The sequence below is a fragment of the Scyliorhinus torazame genome, chromosome 30 (assembly GCF_047496885.1).
Source record: "Scyliorhinus torazame isolate Kashiwa2021f chromosome 30, sScyTor2.1, whole genome shotgun sequence".
In the NCBI taxonomy this organism is placed as follows: Eukaryota; Metazoa; Chordata; class Chondrichthyes; order Carcharhiniformes; family Scyliorhinidae; genus Scyliorhinus; species Scyliorhinus torazame.
In genome coordinates, this window is record NC_092736.1 from 822238 (window position 1) to 837695 (window position 15458).

General features: G+C 53.9%; 1 protein-coding gene across 2 annotated transcripts in view; it reads left to right on the forward strand.

The window, feature by feature from the left end:
• The window catches only part of fam189a1 (family with sequence similarity 189 member A1), a 78110-nt gene that overhangs the window by 59151 nt on the left and 3501 nt on the right, over nt 1-15458 (forward strand). For both annotated transcript variants that reach the window (XR_011938492.1, XM_072492628.1), the window contains exon 9: nt 14509-14985. Coding sequence is in view for 1 of the 2 variants with exons in the window: in XM_072492628.1 (XP_072348729.1) it covers nt 14509-14985 (477 nt within the window). In the remaining variant the exon portion in view is untranslated. The remainder of the gene's footprint in view (nt 1-14508; nt 14986-15458) is intronic.

Sequence of the window (15458 nt, forward strand, 5' to 3'; positions counted from 1 at the left end):
GGATTGGCCAGAATTGGCCAGACTGCAGGATTGGCCAGAATTGACCAGATTGCAGGATTGGCCAGAATTGACCAGACTGCAGGATTGGCCAGAATTGACCGGACTGCAGGATTGGCCAGAATTGACCAGACTGCAGGATTGGCCAGAATTGACCAGGCCGCAGGATTGGCCAGACTGCAGGATTGGCCAGACTGCAGGATTGGCCAGAATTGGCTAGACTGCAGGATTGGCCAGAATTGACCAGACTGCAGGATTGGCCAGAATTGACCAGACTGCAGGATTGGCCAGAATTGACCAGACTGCAGGATTGGCCAGAATTGACCAGACTGCAGGATTGACCAGACTGCAGGATTGGCCAGAATTGACCAGGCCGCAGGATTGGCCAGAATTGACCAGACTGCAGGATTGACCAGAATTGACCAAACTGCAGGATTGACCAGAATTGACCAGACTGCAGGATTGACCAGAATTGACCAGACTGCAGGATTGGCCAGAATTGACCAGACTGCAGGATTGACCAGACTGCAGGATTGGCCAGAATTGGCCAGACTGCAGGATTGACCAGAATTGGCCAGACTGCAGGATTGGCTAGAATTGACCAGACTGCAGGATTGGCCAAAATTGACCAGACTGCAGGATTGGCCACAATTGGCCAGACTGCAGGATTGACCAGAATTGGCCAGACTGCAGGATTGGCCAGAATTGACCAGACAGCAGGATTGGCCAGAATTGACCAGACTGCAGGATTGGCCAGAATTGACCAGACTGCAGGATTGGCCAGAATTGACCAGACTGCAGGATTGGCCAGAATTGGCCAGACTGCAGGATTGGCCAGAATTGACCAGGCAGCAGGATTGGCCAGAATTGACCAGACTGCAGGATTGGCCAAAATTGACCAGACTGCAGGATTGACCAGACTGCAGGATTGGCCAGAATTGACCAGACTGCAGGATTGGCCAGAATTGACCAGACTGCAGGATTGGCCAGACTGCAGGATTGACCAGAATTGACCAGGCTGCAGGATTGGCCAGAATTGACCAGACTGCAGGATTGGCCAGAATTGACCAGACTGCAGGATTGGCCAGAATTGACCAGGCCGCAGGATTGGCCAGAATTGACCAGAATGCAGGATTGACCAGAATTGACCAGACTGCACGATGGACCAGAATTGACCAGGCTGCAGGATTGGCCAGAATTGACCAGTCTGCAGGATGGACCAGAATTGACCAGGCCGCAGAATTGGCCAGAATTGACCAGGCCGCAGGATTGGCCAGAATTGACCAGACTGCAGGATTGGCCAGAATTGACCAGACTGCAGGATTGGCCAGACTGCAGGATTGGCCAGAATTGACCAGGCCGCAGGATTGGCCAGAATTGACCAGACTGCAGGATTGGCCAGAATTGACCAGGCCACAGGATTGACCAGAATTGACCTGGTCACAGGATTGGCCAGAATTGACCAGACTGCAGGATTGGCCAGAATTGACCAGACTGCAGGATTGGCCAGAATTGACCAGGCCGCAGGATTGGCCAGAATTGACCAGACTGCAGGATTGGCCAGACTGCAGGATTGACCAGAATTGGCCAGACTGCAGGATTGACCAGACTGCAGGATTGGCCAGAATTGACCAGACTGCAGGATTGGCCAGAATTGACCAGACTGCAGGATTGACCAGAATTGACCAGGCCGCAGGATTGGCCAGAATTGACCAGACTGCAGGATTGGCCAGAATTGACCAGGCCGCAGGATTGGCCAGAATTGACCAGGCCGCAGGTTTGGCCAGAATTGACCAGACTGCAGGATTGGCCAGAATTGACCAGGCCGCAGGATTGGCCAGAGTTGACCAGGCCGCAGGATTGACCAGAATGCAGGATTGGCCAGAATTGACCAGACTGCAGGATTGACCAGGCCGCAGGATTGACCAGAATTGACCAGGCCGCAGGATTGGCCAGAATTGACCAGGCCGCAGGGTTGGCCAGAATTGACCAGGCCGCAGGATTGGCCAGAATTGACCAGGCCGCAGGATTGGCCAGAATTGACCAGGCCGCAGTATTGGCCAGAATTGAACAGGCCGCAGGATTGGCCAGAATTGACCAGGCCGCAGGATTGGCCAGAATTGACCAGGCCGCAGGGTTGACCAGGCCGCAGGATTGGCCAGAATTGCCCAGACTGCAGGATTGGCCAGACTGCAGGATTGACCAGAATTAGCCAGACTGCAGGATTGGCCAGAATTGACCAGACTGCAGGATTGACCAGAATTGGCCAGACTGCAGGATTGGCCAGAATTGACCGGACTGCAGGATTGGCCAGAATTGACCAGACTGCAGTATTGACCAGAATTGGCCAGACTGCAGGATTGGCCAGAATTGACCGGACAGCAGGATTGGCCAGAAATGACCAGACTGCAGGATTGACCAGAATTGACCAGACTGCAGGATTGGCCAGAATTGACCGGACTGCAGGATTGGCCAGAAATGACCATACTGCAGGATTGGCCAGAATTGACCGGACTGCAGGATTGGCCAGAATTGGCCAGACTGCAGGATTGGCCAGACTGCAGGATTGGCCAGAATTGACCAGACTGCAGGATTGACCAGAATTGACCAGACTGCAGGATTGGCCAGAATTGACCAGAATGCAGGATTGACCAGGCCGCAGGATTGGCCAGAATTGACCAGACTGCAGGATTGGCCAGAATTGACCAGACTGCAGGATTGGCCAGAAATGACCAGACTGCAGGATTGACCAGAATTGACCAGACTGCAGGATTGGCCAGAATTGACCAGAATGCAGGATTGGCCAGGCCGCAGGATTGGCCAGAATTGACCAGACTGCAGGATTGACCAGGCCGCAGGATTGACCACAATTGGCCAGACTGCAGGATTGGCCAGAATTGACCAGACTGCAGGACTGGCCAGAATTGACCAGACTGCAGGAATGACCAGAATTGACCAGGCCGCAGGATTGACCAGAATTGACCAGACTGCAGGATTGACCAGAATTGACCAGGCTGCAGGATTGGCCAGAATTGACCAGGCCGCAGGATTGGCCAGAATTGACCAGACTGCAGGATTGACCAGACTGCAGGATTGGCCAGAATTGACCAGACTGCAGGATTGACCAGAATTGACCAGACTGCAGGATTGGCCAGAATTGGCCAGACTGCAGGATTGGCCAGAATTGACCAGATTGCAGGATTGGCCAGACTGCAGGATTGGCCAGAATTGACCAGACTGCAGGATTGGCCAGAATTGACCGGACTGCAGGATTGGCCAGAATTGACCAGACTGCAGGATTGGCCAGAATTGACCAGGCCGCAGGATTGGCCAGACTGCAGGATTGGCCAGACTGCAGGATTGGCCAGAATTGGCCAGACTGCAGGATTGGCCAGAATTGACCAGACTGCAGGATTGGCCAGAATTGACCAGACTGCAGGATTGGCCAGAATTGACCAGACTGCAGGATTGGCCAGAATTGACCAGACTGCAGGATTGACCAGACTGCAGGATTGGCCAGAATTGACCAGGCCGCAGGATTGGCCAGAATTGACCAGACTGCAGGATTGACCAGAATTGACCAGACTGCAGGATTGACCAGAATTGACCAGACTGCAGGATTGACCAGAATTGACCAGACTGCAGGATTGGCCAGAATTGACCAGACTGCAGGATTGACCAGACTGCAGGATTGGCCAGAATTGGCCAGACTGCAGGATTGACCAGAATTGGCCAGACTGCAGGATTGGCTAGAATTGACCAGACTGCAGGATTGGCCAAAATTGACCAGACTGCAGGATTGACCAGACTGCAGGATTGGCCAGAATTGGCCAGACTGCAGGATTGACCAGAATTGGCCAGACTGCAGGATTGGCCAGAATTGACCAGACAGCAGGATTGGCCAGAATTGACCAGACTGCAGGATTGGCCAGAATTGACCAGACTGCAGGATTGGCCAGAATTGACCAGACTGCAGGATTGGCCAGAATTGGCCAGACTGCAGGATTGGCCAGAATTGACCAGGCAGCAGGATTGGCCAGAATTGACCAGACTGCAGGATTGGCCAAAATTGACCAGACTGCAGGATTGACCAGACTGCAGGATTGGCCAGAATTGACCAGACTGCAGGATTGGCCAGAATTGACCAGACTGCAGGATTGGCCAGAATTGGCCAGACTGCAGGATTGACCAGAATTGACCAGGCTGCAGGATTGGCCAGAATTGACCAGACTGCAGGATTGGCCAGAATTGACCAGACTGCAGGATTGGCCAGAATTGACCAGGCCGCAGGATTGGCCAGAATTGACCAGAATGCAGGATTGACCAGAACTGACCAGACTGCACGATGGGCCAGAATTGACCAGGCTGCAGGATTGGCCAGAATTGACCAGTCTGCAGGATGGACCAGAATTGACCAGGCCGCAGGATTGGCCAGAATTGACCAGGCCACAGGATTGGCCAGAATTGACCAGACTGCAGGATTGGCCAGAATTGACCAGACTGCAGGATTGGCCAGACTGCAGGATTGGCCATAATTGACCAGGCCGCAGGATTGGCCAGAATTGACCAGACTGCAGGATTGGCCAGAATTGACCAGGCCACAGGATTGACCAGAATTGACCTGGTCACAGGATTGGCCAGAATTGACCAGACTGCAGGATTGGCCAGAATTGACCAGACTGCAGGATTGGCCAGAATTGACCAGGCCGCAGGATTGGCCAGAATTGACCAGACTGCAGGATTGGCCAGACTGCAGGATTGACCAGAATTGGCCAGACTGCAGGATTGACCAGACTGCAGGATTGGCCAGAATTGACCAGACTGCAGGATTGGCCAGAATTGACCAGACTGCAGGATTGACCAGAATTGACCAGGCCGCAGGATTGGCCAGACTGCAGGATTGGCCAGAATTGACCAGACTGCAGGATTGACCAGAATTGACCAGGCCGCAGGATTGACCAGAATTGAACAGGCCGCAGGATTGGCCAGAATTGACCAGGCCGCAGGATTGGCCAGAATTGACCAGGCCGCAGGTTTGGCCAGACTTGACCAGACTGCAGGATTGGCCAGAATTGACCAGGCCGCAGGATTGGCCAGAGTTGACCAGGCCGCAGGATTGACCAGAATGCAGGATTGGCCAGAATTGACCAGACTGCAGGATTGACCAGGCCGCAGGATTGACCAGAATTGACCAGGCCGCAGGATTGGCCAGAATTGACCAGACTGCAGGATTGGCCAGAATTGACCAGGCCGCAGGATTGGCCAGAATTGACCAGGCCGCAGGATTGGCCAGAATTGACCAGGCCGCAGTATTGGCCAGAATTGACCAGACCGCAGGATTGACCAGGCCGCAGGATTGGCCAGAATTGACCAGGCCGCAGGATTGGCCAGATTTGACCAGGCCGCAGGATTGGCCAGAATTGACCAGGCCGCAGTATTGGCCAGAATTGACCAGGCCGCAGGATTGGCCAGAATTGACCAGGCCGCAGGATTGGCCAGAATTGACCAGGCCGCAGGGTTGACCAGGCCGCAGGATTGGCCAGAATTGCCCAGACTGCAGGATTGACCAGAATTGGCCAGGCCGCAGGATTGGCCAGAATTGACCAGACTGCAAGATTGGCCAGAATTGACCAGGCCGCAGGATTGACCAGAATTGACCAGACTGCAGGATTGGCCAGAATTGAACAGGCCGCAGGATTGGCCAGAATTGACCAGGCCGCAGGATTGGCCAGAATTGACCAGGCCACAGGTTTGGCCAGAATTGACCAGACTGCAGGATTGGCCAGAATTGACCAGGCCGCAGGATTGGCCAGAATTGGCCAGACTGCAGGATTGACCAGGCCGCAGGATTGACCAGAGTTGACCAGGCCGCAGGATTGGCCAGAATTGACCAGGCCGCAGGGTTGGCCAGAATTGACCAGACCGCAGGATTGACCAGGCCGCAGGATTGGCCAGAATTGACCAGGCCGCAGGATTGGCCAGAATTGACCAGGCCGCAGGATTGGCCAGAATTGACCAGGCCGCAGTATTGGCCAGAATTGAACAGGCCGCAGGATTGGCCAGAATTGACCAGGCCGCAGGATTGGCCAGAATTGACCAGGCCGCAGGGTTGACCAGGCCGCAGGATTGGCCAGAATTGCCCAGACTGCAGGATTGGCCAGACTGCAGGATTGACCAGAATTAGCCAGACTGCAGGATTGGCCAGAATTGACCAGACTGCAGGATTGACCAGAATTGGCCAGACTGCAGGATTGGCCAGAATTGACCGGACTGCAGGATTGGCCAGAATTGACCAGACTGCAGTATTGACCAGAATTGGCCAGACTGCAGGATTGGCCAGAATTGACCGGACAGCAGGATTGGCCAGAAATGACCAGACTGCAGGATTGACCAGAATTGACCAGACTGCAGGATTGGCCAGAATTGACCGGACTGCAGGATTGGCCAGAAATGACCATACTGCAGGATTGGCCAGAATTGACCGGACTGCAGGATTGGCCAGAATTGGCCAGACTGCAGGATTGGCCAGACTGCAGGATTGGCCAGAATTGACCAGACTGCAGGATTGACCAGACTGCAGGATTGGCCAGAATTGACCAGAATGCAGGATTGACCAGGCCGCAGGATTGGCCAGAATTGACCAGACTGCAGGATTGGCCAGAATTGACCAGACTGCAGGATTGGCCAGAAATGACCAGACTGCAGGATTGACCAGAATTGACCAGACTGCAGGATTGGCCAGAATTGACCAGAATGCAGGATTGGCCAGGCCGCAGGATTGGCCAGAATTGACCAGACTGCAGGATTGACCAGGCCGCAGGATTGACCACAATTGGCCAGACTGCAGGATTGGCCAGAATTGACCAGACTGCAGGACTGGCCAGAATTGACCAGACTGCAGGATTGACCAGAATTGACCAGGCCGCAGGATTGACCAGAATTGACCAGACTGCAGGATTGACCAGAATTGACCAGGCTGCAGGATTGGCCAGAATTGACCAGGCCGCAGGATTGGCCAGAATTGACCAGACTGCAGGATTGACCAGACTGCAGGATTGGCCAGAATTGACCAGACTGCAGGATTGACCAGAATTGACCAGACTGCAGGATTGGCCAGAATTGGCCAGACTGCAGGATTGGCCAGAATTGACCAGATTGCAGGATTGGCCAGACTGCAGGATTGGCCAGAATTGACCAGACTGCAGGATTGGCCAGAATTGACCGGACTGCAGGATTGGCCAGAATTGACCAGACTGCAGGATTGGCCAGAATTGACCAGGCCGCAGGATTGGCCAGACTGCAGGATTGGCCAGACTGCAGGATTGGCCAGAATTGGCCAGACTGCAGGATTGGCCAGAATTGACCAGACTGCAGGATTGGCCAGAATTGACCAGACTGCAGGATTGGCCAGAATTGACCAGACTGCAGGATTGGCCAGAATTGACCAGACTGCAGGATTGACCAGACTGCAGGATTGGCCAGAATTGACCAGGCCGCAGGATTGGCCAGAATTGACCAGACTGCAGGATTGACCAGAATTGACCAGACTGCAGGATTGACCAGAATTGACCAGACTGCAGGATTGACCAGAATTGACCAGACTGCAGGATTGGCCAGAATTGACCAGACTGCAGGATTGACCAGACTGCAGGATTGGCCAGAATTGGCCAGACTGCAGGATTGACCAGAATTGGCCAGACTGCAGGATTGGCTAGAATTGACCAGACTGCAGGATTGGCCAAAATTGACCAGACTGCAGGATTGACCAGACTGCAGGATTGGCCAGAATTGGCCAGACTGCAGGATTGACCAGAATTGGCCAGACTGCAGGATTGGCCAGAATTGACCAGACAGCAGGATTGGCCAGAATTGACCAGACTGCAGGATTGGCCAGAATTGACCAGACTGCAGGATTGGCCAGAATTGACCAGACTGCAGGATTGGCCAGAATTGGCCAGACTGCAGGATAGGCCAGAATTGACCAGGCAGCAGGATTGGCCAGAATTGACCAGACTGCAGGATTGGCCAAAATTGACCAGACTGCAGGATTGACCAGACTGCAGGATTGGCCAGAATTGACCAGACTGCAGGATTGGCCAGAATTGACCAGACTGCAGGATTGGCCAGAATTGGCCAGACTGCAGGATTGACCAGAATTGACCAGGCTGCAGGATTGGCCAGAATTGACCAGACTGCAGGATTGGCCAGAATTGACCAGACTGCAGGATTGGCCAGAATTGACCAGGCCGCAGGATTGGCCAGAATTGACCAGAATGCAGGATTGACCAGAATTGACCAGACTGCACGATGGGCCAGAATTGACCAGGCTGCAGGATTGGCCAGAATTGACCAGTCTGCAGGATGGACCAGAATTGACCAGGCCGCAGGATTGGCCAGAATTGACCAGGCCACAGGATTGGCCAGAATTGACCAGACTGCAGGATTGGCCAGAATTGACCAGACTGCAGGATTGGCCAGACTGCAGGATTGGCCAGAATTGACCAGGCCGCAGGATTAGCCAGAATTGACCAGACTGCAGGATTGGCCAGAATTGACCAGGCCACAGGATTGACCAGAATTGACCTGGTCACAGGATTGGCCAGAATTGACCAGACTGCAGGATTGGCCAGAATTGACCAGACTGCAGGATTGGCCAGAATTGACCAGGCCGCAGGATTGGCCAGAATTGACCAGACTGCAGGATTGGCCAGACTGCAGGATTGACCAGAATTGGCCAGACTGCAGGATTGACCAGACTGCAGGATTGGCCAGAATTGACCAGACTGCAGGATTGGCCAGAATTGACCAGACTGCAGGATTGACCAGGCCGCAGGATTGGCCAGACTGCAGGATTGGCCAGAATTGACCAGACTGCAGGATTGACCAGAATTGACCAGGCCGCAGGATTGACCAGAATTGAACAGGCCGCAGGATTGGCCAGAATTGACCAGGCCGCAGGATTGGCCAGAATTGACCAGGCCGCAGGTTTGGCCAGACTTGACCAGACTGCAGGATTGGCCAGAATTGACCAGGCCGCAGGATTGGCCAGAGTTGACCAGGCCGCAGGATTGACCAGAATGCAGGATTGGCCAGAATTGACCAGACTGCAGGATTGACCAGGCCGCAGGATTGACCAGAATTGACCAGGCCGCAGGATTGGCCAGAATTGACCAGACTGCAGGATTGGCCAGAATTGACCAGGCCGCAGGATTGGCCAGAATTGACCAGGCCGCAGGATTGGCCAGAATTGACCAGGCCGCAGTATTGGCCAGGATTGACCAGACCGCAGGATTGACCAGGCCGCAGGATTGGCCAGAATTGACCAGGCCGCAGGATTGGCCAGATTTGACCAGGCCGCAGGATTGGCCAGAATTGACCAGGCCGCAGTATTGGCCAGAATTGACCAGGCCGCAGGATTGGCCAGAATTGACCAGGCCGCAGGATTGGCCAGAATTGACCAGGCCGCAGGGTTGACCAGGCCGCAGGATTGGCCAGAATTGCCCAGACTGCAGGATTGACCAGAATTGGCCAGGCCGCAGGATTGGCCAGAATTGACCAGACTGCAGGATTGGCCAGAATTGACCAGGCCGCAGGATTGGCCAGAATTGACCAGGCCGCATGATTGGCCAGAATTGACGAGACTGCAGGATTGGCCAGAATTGACCAGGCCGCAGAATTGGCCAGAATTGACCAGGCCGCAGGATTGGCCAGAATTGACCAGGCCGCAGGATTGGCCAGAATTGACCAGACTGCAGGATTGGCCAGAATTGACCAGACTGCAGGATTGGCCAGAATTGAACAGGCCGCAGGATTGGCCAGAATTGACCAGGCCGCACTATTGGCCAGAATTGACCAGACTGCAGGATTGGCCAGAATTGACCAGACTGCAGGATTGGCCAGAATTGACCAGAGTGCAGGATTGACCAGGCCACAGGATTGACCAGAATTGACCAGGCCGCAGGATTGGCCAGAATTGACCAGGCCGCAGGATTGGCCAGAATTGACCAGGCCGCAGGGTTGACCAGAATTGACCAGGCCGCAGGGTTGGCCAGAATTGACCAGACTGCAGGATTGACCAGAATTGACCAGACTGCAGGATTGGCCAGAATTGACCAGACTGCAGGATTGGCCAGAATTGACCAGACTGCAGGATTGATCAGACTGCAGGATTGGCCAGAATTGGCCAGACTGCAGGATTGACCAGAATTGGCCAGACTGCAGGATTGGCCAGAATTGACCAGACTGCAGGACTGGCCAGAATTGACCAGACTGCAGGATTGACCAGAATTGACCAGGCCGCAGGATTGACCAGAATTGACCAGACTGCAGGATTGACCAGAATTGACCAGGCCGCAGGATTGGCCAGAATTGACCAGACTGCAGGATTGACCAGACTGCAGGATTGGCCAGAATTGACCAGACTGCAGGATTGGCCAGAATTGACCAGACTGCAGGAATGACCAGAATTGACCAGACTGCAGGATTGACCAGAATTGACCAGACTGCAGGATTGGCCAGAATTGGCCAGACTGCAGGATTGGCCAGAATTGACCAGATTGCAGGATTGGCCAGACTGCAGGATTGGCCAGAATTGACCAGACTGCAGGATAGGCCAGAATTGACCGGACTGCAGGATGGGCCAGAATTGACCAGACTGCAGGATTGGCCAGAATTGACCAGGCCGCAGGATTGGCCAGACTGCAGGATTGGCCAGACTGCAGGATTGGCCAGAATTGGCCAGACTGCAGGATTGGCCAGAATTGACCAGACTGCAGGATTGGCCAGAATTGACCAGACTGCAGGATTGGCCAGAATTGACCAGACTGCAGGATTGGCCAGAATTGACCAGACTGCAGGATTGACCAGACTGCAGGATTGGCCAGAATTGACCAGGCCGCAGGATTGGCCAGAATTGACCAGACTGCAGGATTGACCAGAATTGACCAGACTGCAGGATTGACCAGAATTGACCAGACTGCAGGATTGACCAGAATTGACCAGACTGCAGGATTGGCCAGAATTGACCAGACTGCAGGATTGACCACACTGCAGGATTGGCCAGAATTGGCCAGACTGCAGGATTGACCAGAATTGGCCAGACTGCAGGATTGGCTAGAATTGACCAGACTGCAGGATTGGCCAAAATTGACCAGACTGCAGGATTGACCAGACTGCAGGATTGGCCAGAATTGGCCAGACTGCAGGATTGACCAGAATTGGCCAGACTGCAGGATTGGCCAGAATTGACCAGACAGCAGGATTGGCCAGAATTGACCAGACTGCAGGATTGGCCAGAATTGACCAGACTGCAGGATTGGCCAGAATTGGCCAGACTGCAGGATTGGCCAGAATTGGCCAGACTGCAGGATTGGCCAGAATTGACCGGACTGCAGGATTGACCACACTGCAGGATTGGCCAGAATTGGCCAGACTGCAGGATTGACCAGAATTGGCCAGACTGCAGGATTGGCTAGAATTGACCAGACTGCAGGATTGGCCAAAATTGACCAGACTGCAGGATTGACCAGACTGCAGGATTGGCCAGAATTGGCCAGACTGCAGGATTGACCAGAATTGGCCAGACTGCAGGATTGGCCAGAATTGACCAGACAGCAGGATTGGCCAGAATTGACCAGACTGCAGGATTGGCCAGAATTGACCAGACTGCAGGATTGGCCAGAATTGGCCAGACTGCAGGATTGGCCAGAATTGGCCAGACTGCAGGATTGGCCAGAATTGACCAGGCAGCAGGATTGGCCAGAATTGACCAGACTGCAGGATTGGCCAAAATTGACCAGACTGCAGGATTGACCAGACTGCAGGATTGGCCAGAATTGACCAGACTGCAGGATTGGCCAGAATTGACCAGACTGCAGGATTGGCCAGAATTGGCCAGACTGCAGGATTGACCAGAATTGACCAGGCTGCAGGATTGGCCAGAATTGACCAGACTGCAGGATTGGCCAGAATTGACCAGACTGCAGGATTGGCCAGAATTGACCAGGCCGCAGGATTGGCCAGAATTGACCAGAATGCAGGATTGACCAGAATTGACCAGACTGCACGATGGGCCAGAATTGACCAGGCTGCAGGATTGGCCAGAATTGACCAGTCTGCAGGATGGACCAGAATTGACCAGGCCGCAGGATTGGCCAGAATTGACCAGGCCACAGGATTGGCCAGAATTGACCAGACTGCAGGATTGGCCAGAATTGACCAGACTGCAGGATTGGCCAGACTGCAGGATTGGCCAGAATTGACCAGGCCGCAGGATTGGCCAGAATTGACCAGACTGCAGGATTGGCCAGAATTGACCAGGCCACAGGATTGACCAGAATTGACCTGGTCACAGGATTGGCCAGAATTGACCAGACTGCAGGATTGGCCAGAATTGACCAGACTGCAGGATTGGCCAGAATTGACCAGGCCGCAGGATTGGCCAGAATTGACCAGACTGCAGGATTGGCCAGACTGCAGGATTGACCAGAATTGGCCAGACTGCAGGATTGACCAGACTGCAGGATTGGCCAGAATTGACCAGACTGCAGGATTGGCCAGAATTGACCAGACTGCAGGATTGACCAGAATTGACCAGGCCGCAGGATTGGCCAGACTGCAGGATTGGCCAGAATTGACCAGACTGCAGGATTGACCAGAATTGACCAGGCCGCAGGATTGACCAGAATTGAACAGGCCGCAGGATTGGCCAGAATTGACCAAGCCGCAGGATTGGCCAGAATTGACCAGGCCGCAGGTTTGGCCAGACTTGACCAGACTGCAGGATTGGCCAGAATTGACCAGGCCGCAGGATTGGCCAGAGTTGACCAGGCCGCAGGATTGACCAGAATGCAGGATTGGCCAGAATTGACCAGACTGCAGGATTGACCAGGCCGCAGGATTGACCAGAATTGACCAGGCCGCAGGATTGGCCAGAATTGACCAGACTGCAGGATTGGCCAGAATTGACCAGGCCGCAGGATTGGCCAGAATTGACCAGGCCGCAGGATTGGCCAGAATTGACCAGGCCGCAGGATTGGCCAGAATTGACCAGGCCGCAGTATTGGCCAGAATTGACCAGACCGCAGGATTGACCAGGCCGCAGGATTGGCCAGAATTGACCAGGCCGCAGGATTGGCCAGATTTGACCAGGCCGCAGGATTGGCCAGAATTGACCAGGCCGCAGTATTGGCCAGAATTGACCAGGCCGCAGGATTGGCCAGAATTGACCAGGCCGCAGGATTGGCCAGAATTGACCAGGCCGCAGGGTTGACCAGGCCGCAGGATTGGCCAGAATTGCCCAGACTGCAGGATTGACCAGAATTGGCCAGGCCGCAGGATTGGCCAGAATTGACCAGACTGCAGGATTGGCCAGAATTGACCAGGCCGCAGGATTGGCCAGAATTGACCAGGCCGCATGCTTGGCCAGAATTGACGAGACTGCAGGATTGGCCAGAATTGACCAGGCCGCAGAATTGGCCAGAATTGACCAGGCCGCAGGATTGGCCAGAATTGACCAGGCCGCAGGATTGGCCAGAATTGACCAGACTGCAGGATTGGCCAGAATTGACCAGACTGCAGGATTGGCCAGAATTGAACAGGCCGCAGGATTGGCCAGAATTGACCAGGCCGCACTATTGGCCAGAATTGACCAGACTGCAGGATTGGCCAGAATTGACCAGACTGCAGGATTGGCCAGAATTGACCAGAGTGCAGGATTGACCAGGCCACAGGATTGACCAGAATTGACCAGGCCGCAGGATTGGCCAGAATTGACCAGGCCGCAGGATTGGCCAGAATTGACCAGGCCGCAGGGTTGACCAGAATTGACCAGGCCGCAGGGTTGGCCAGAATTGACCAGACTGCAGGATTGACCAGAATTGACCAGACGGCAGGATTGGCCAGAATTGACCAGGCCGCAAGATTGGCCAGAATTGACCAGACTGCAGGATTGACCAGAATTGGCCAGACTGTATTGTAGACAGGATGGAGGGGTGTGTAAGGAGTTGGAAGAAATTGGGCAACTAAGATTTGAAGTGGGACTGATGCAAATATAACACATGCCATAAATTATATTTACACCAACTGGTGTGGTGTCAGCATAATTTCTCGAGCGGCTATTTTACATTTTGATCCTTGCTGTCTCCTCCTCGTCCTGTGACTTGTGGGTGGCGGAACTCATTGGCTTGCTTTCAAGGCGAGCAGGTGCCACCTCTCAGTCCTGGACTGGTCTCGGCCTCTCCCTGGGTTAGCTTCAGTGTTCCAGACCATCAGCCAGTGTCCCTGGTCCTGGGGTTACTGCTCGTGTAGCTCAGGCGCAGGTGTGGCTGTAATCCTCCCATGGTTGAATTGTTTACTGGTCCTGGCTGCTGGGATTCCTGCCAGGTGAGTGGCCGGCCACATGTGTGAGGTGCTGGAGGGTTGTGTGTGCTGATCCACACATTGTGAGGGAGGGAGCTTTCTCAGCGCAGTTTCAGGCACAAGTGATTAAATATTCTGCTCTCCCTTTTTCAGTGTTTGTGGACAATGCCTCGCTGATGTTGTGTGAACCGGCTGATGTCCCAGGACGCAATGGCCTACCCGGGGATTGCTGCTCACCTGAAGTTCAGGAATCTGTGCACGCTGCCAACAGTGTGATACCCGCTATTGCCACGGACCGTGGTCCCACCAGTTTGGAGACTGATGTCAGGTGGAGACACAGGACCTATTCAGAGAGTTCCCATGAGGAGGGCAACAGTTCACCAGCTCTCTCACAGGGCTCTGAGCACAGATTGTCAGAGTGTGCAGGATTGAGCACAGTGAGGAAGAAGCCCCATGCACCAGCCCAGGCAAACACTGCATCGCTCAAACCAATTAAAATGTGCTGTGGAGTTTTCAGGCAGACCTTGTCCACCACCAGGTCTGACAGAGTCGGGTCACCAGCTCGAAGAAAAACTAATGGGAACAGAATAATCCGATCCAGCAGTGATCCTGCTGCCTGCACTTGTACAGGTAAATATCCAGTGACTGTGGGACTGAGATTTGTGATCTAATCCCAATCCCATTTCTAGCTGGTGGAAGCAGATCAATGAACAATCCAACACACCATTAAAGCCATCGGTCTGGATCAACAAGTTATATTCCCACTGAGTGTTGGAGTTACGAAAACAAATCAAAACTACCCTGGCTGTCTCCACACACTGAAATCCTCCCTTTCCTCCTCCCATTGGTCGAATGCAGCATCAGGACAGGAGGCCATTTGGCCCCTCGAGCCCTTTCCATCCTTCGATGAGATCCCGGCTGCTCTGATCATGGCCTCAACCCCACCCCTGGTCACCAAAAAGCCACCTGAATTCCACATTCACTATATTCAGTGGCGCGGGCTGTACTGCTCTCTACGGGAAGAGGATGCAGCAGGCATGAAAAACTCTGAGAAAAATAAATTCCCCTCAGTCTGAAATGGAAGACTCCAATTTTTAAACTGT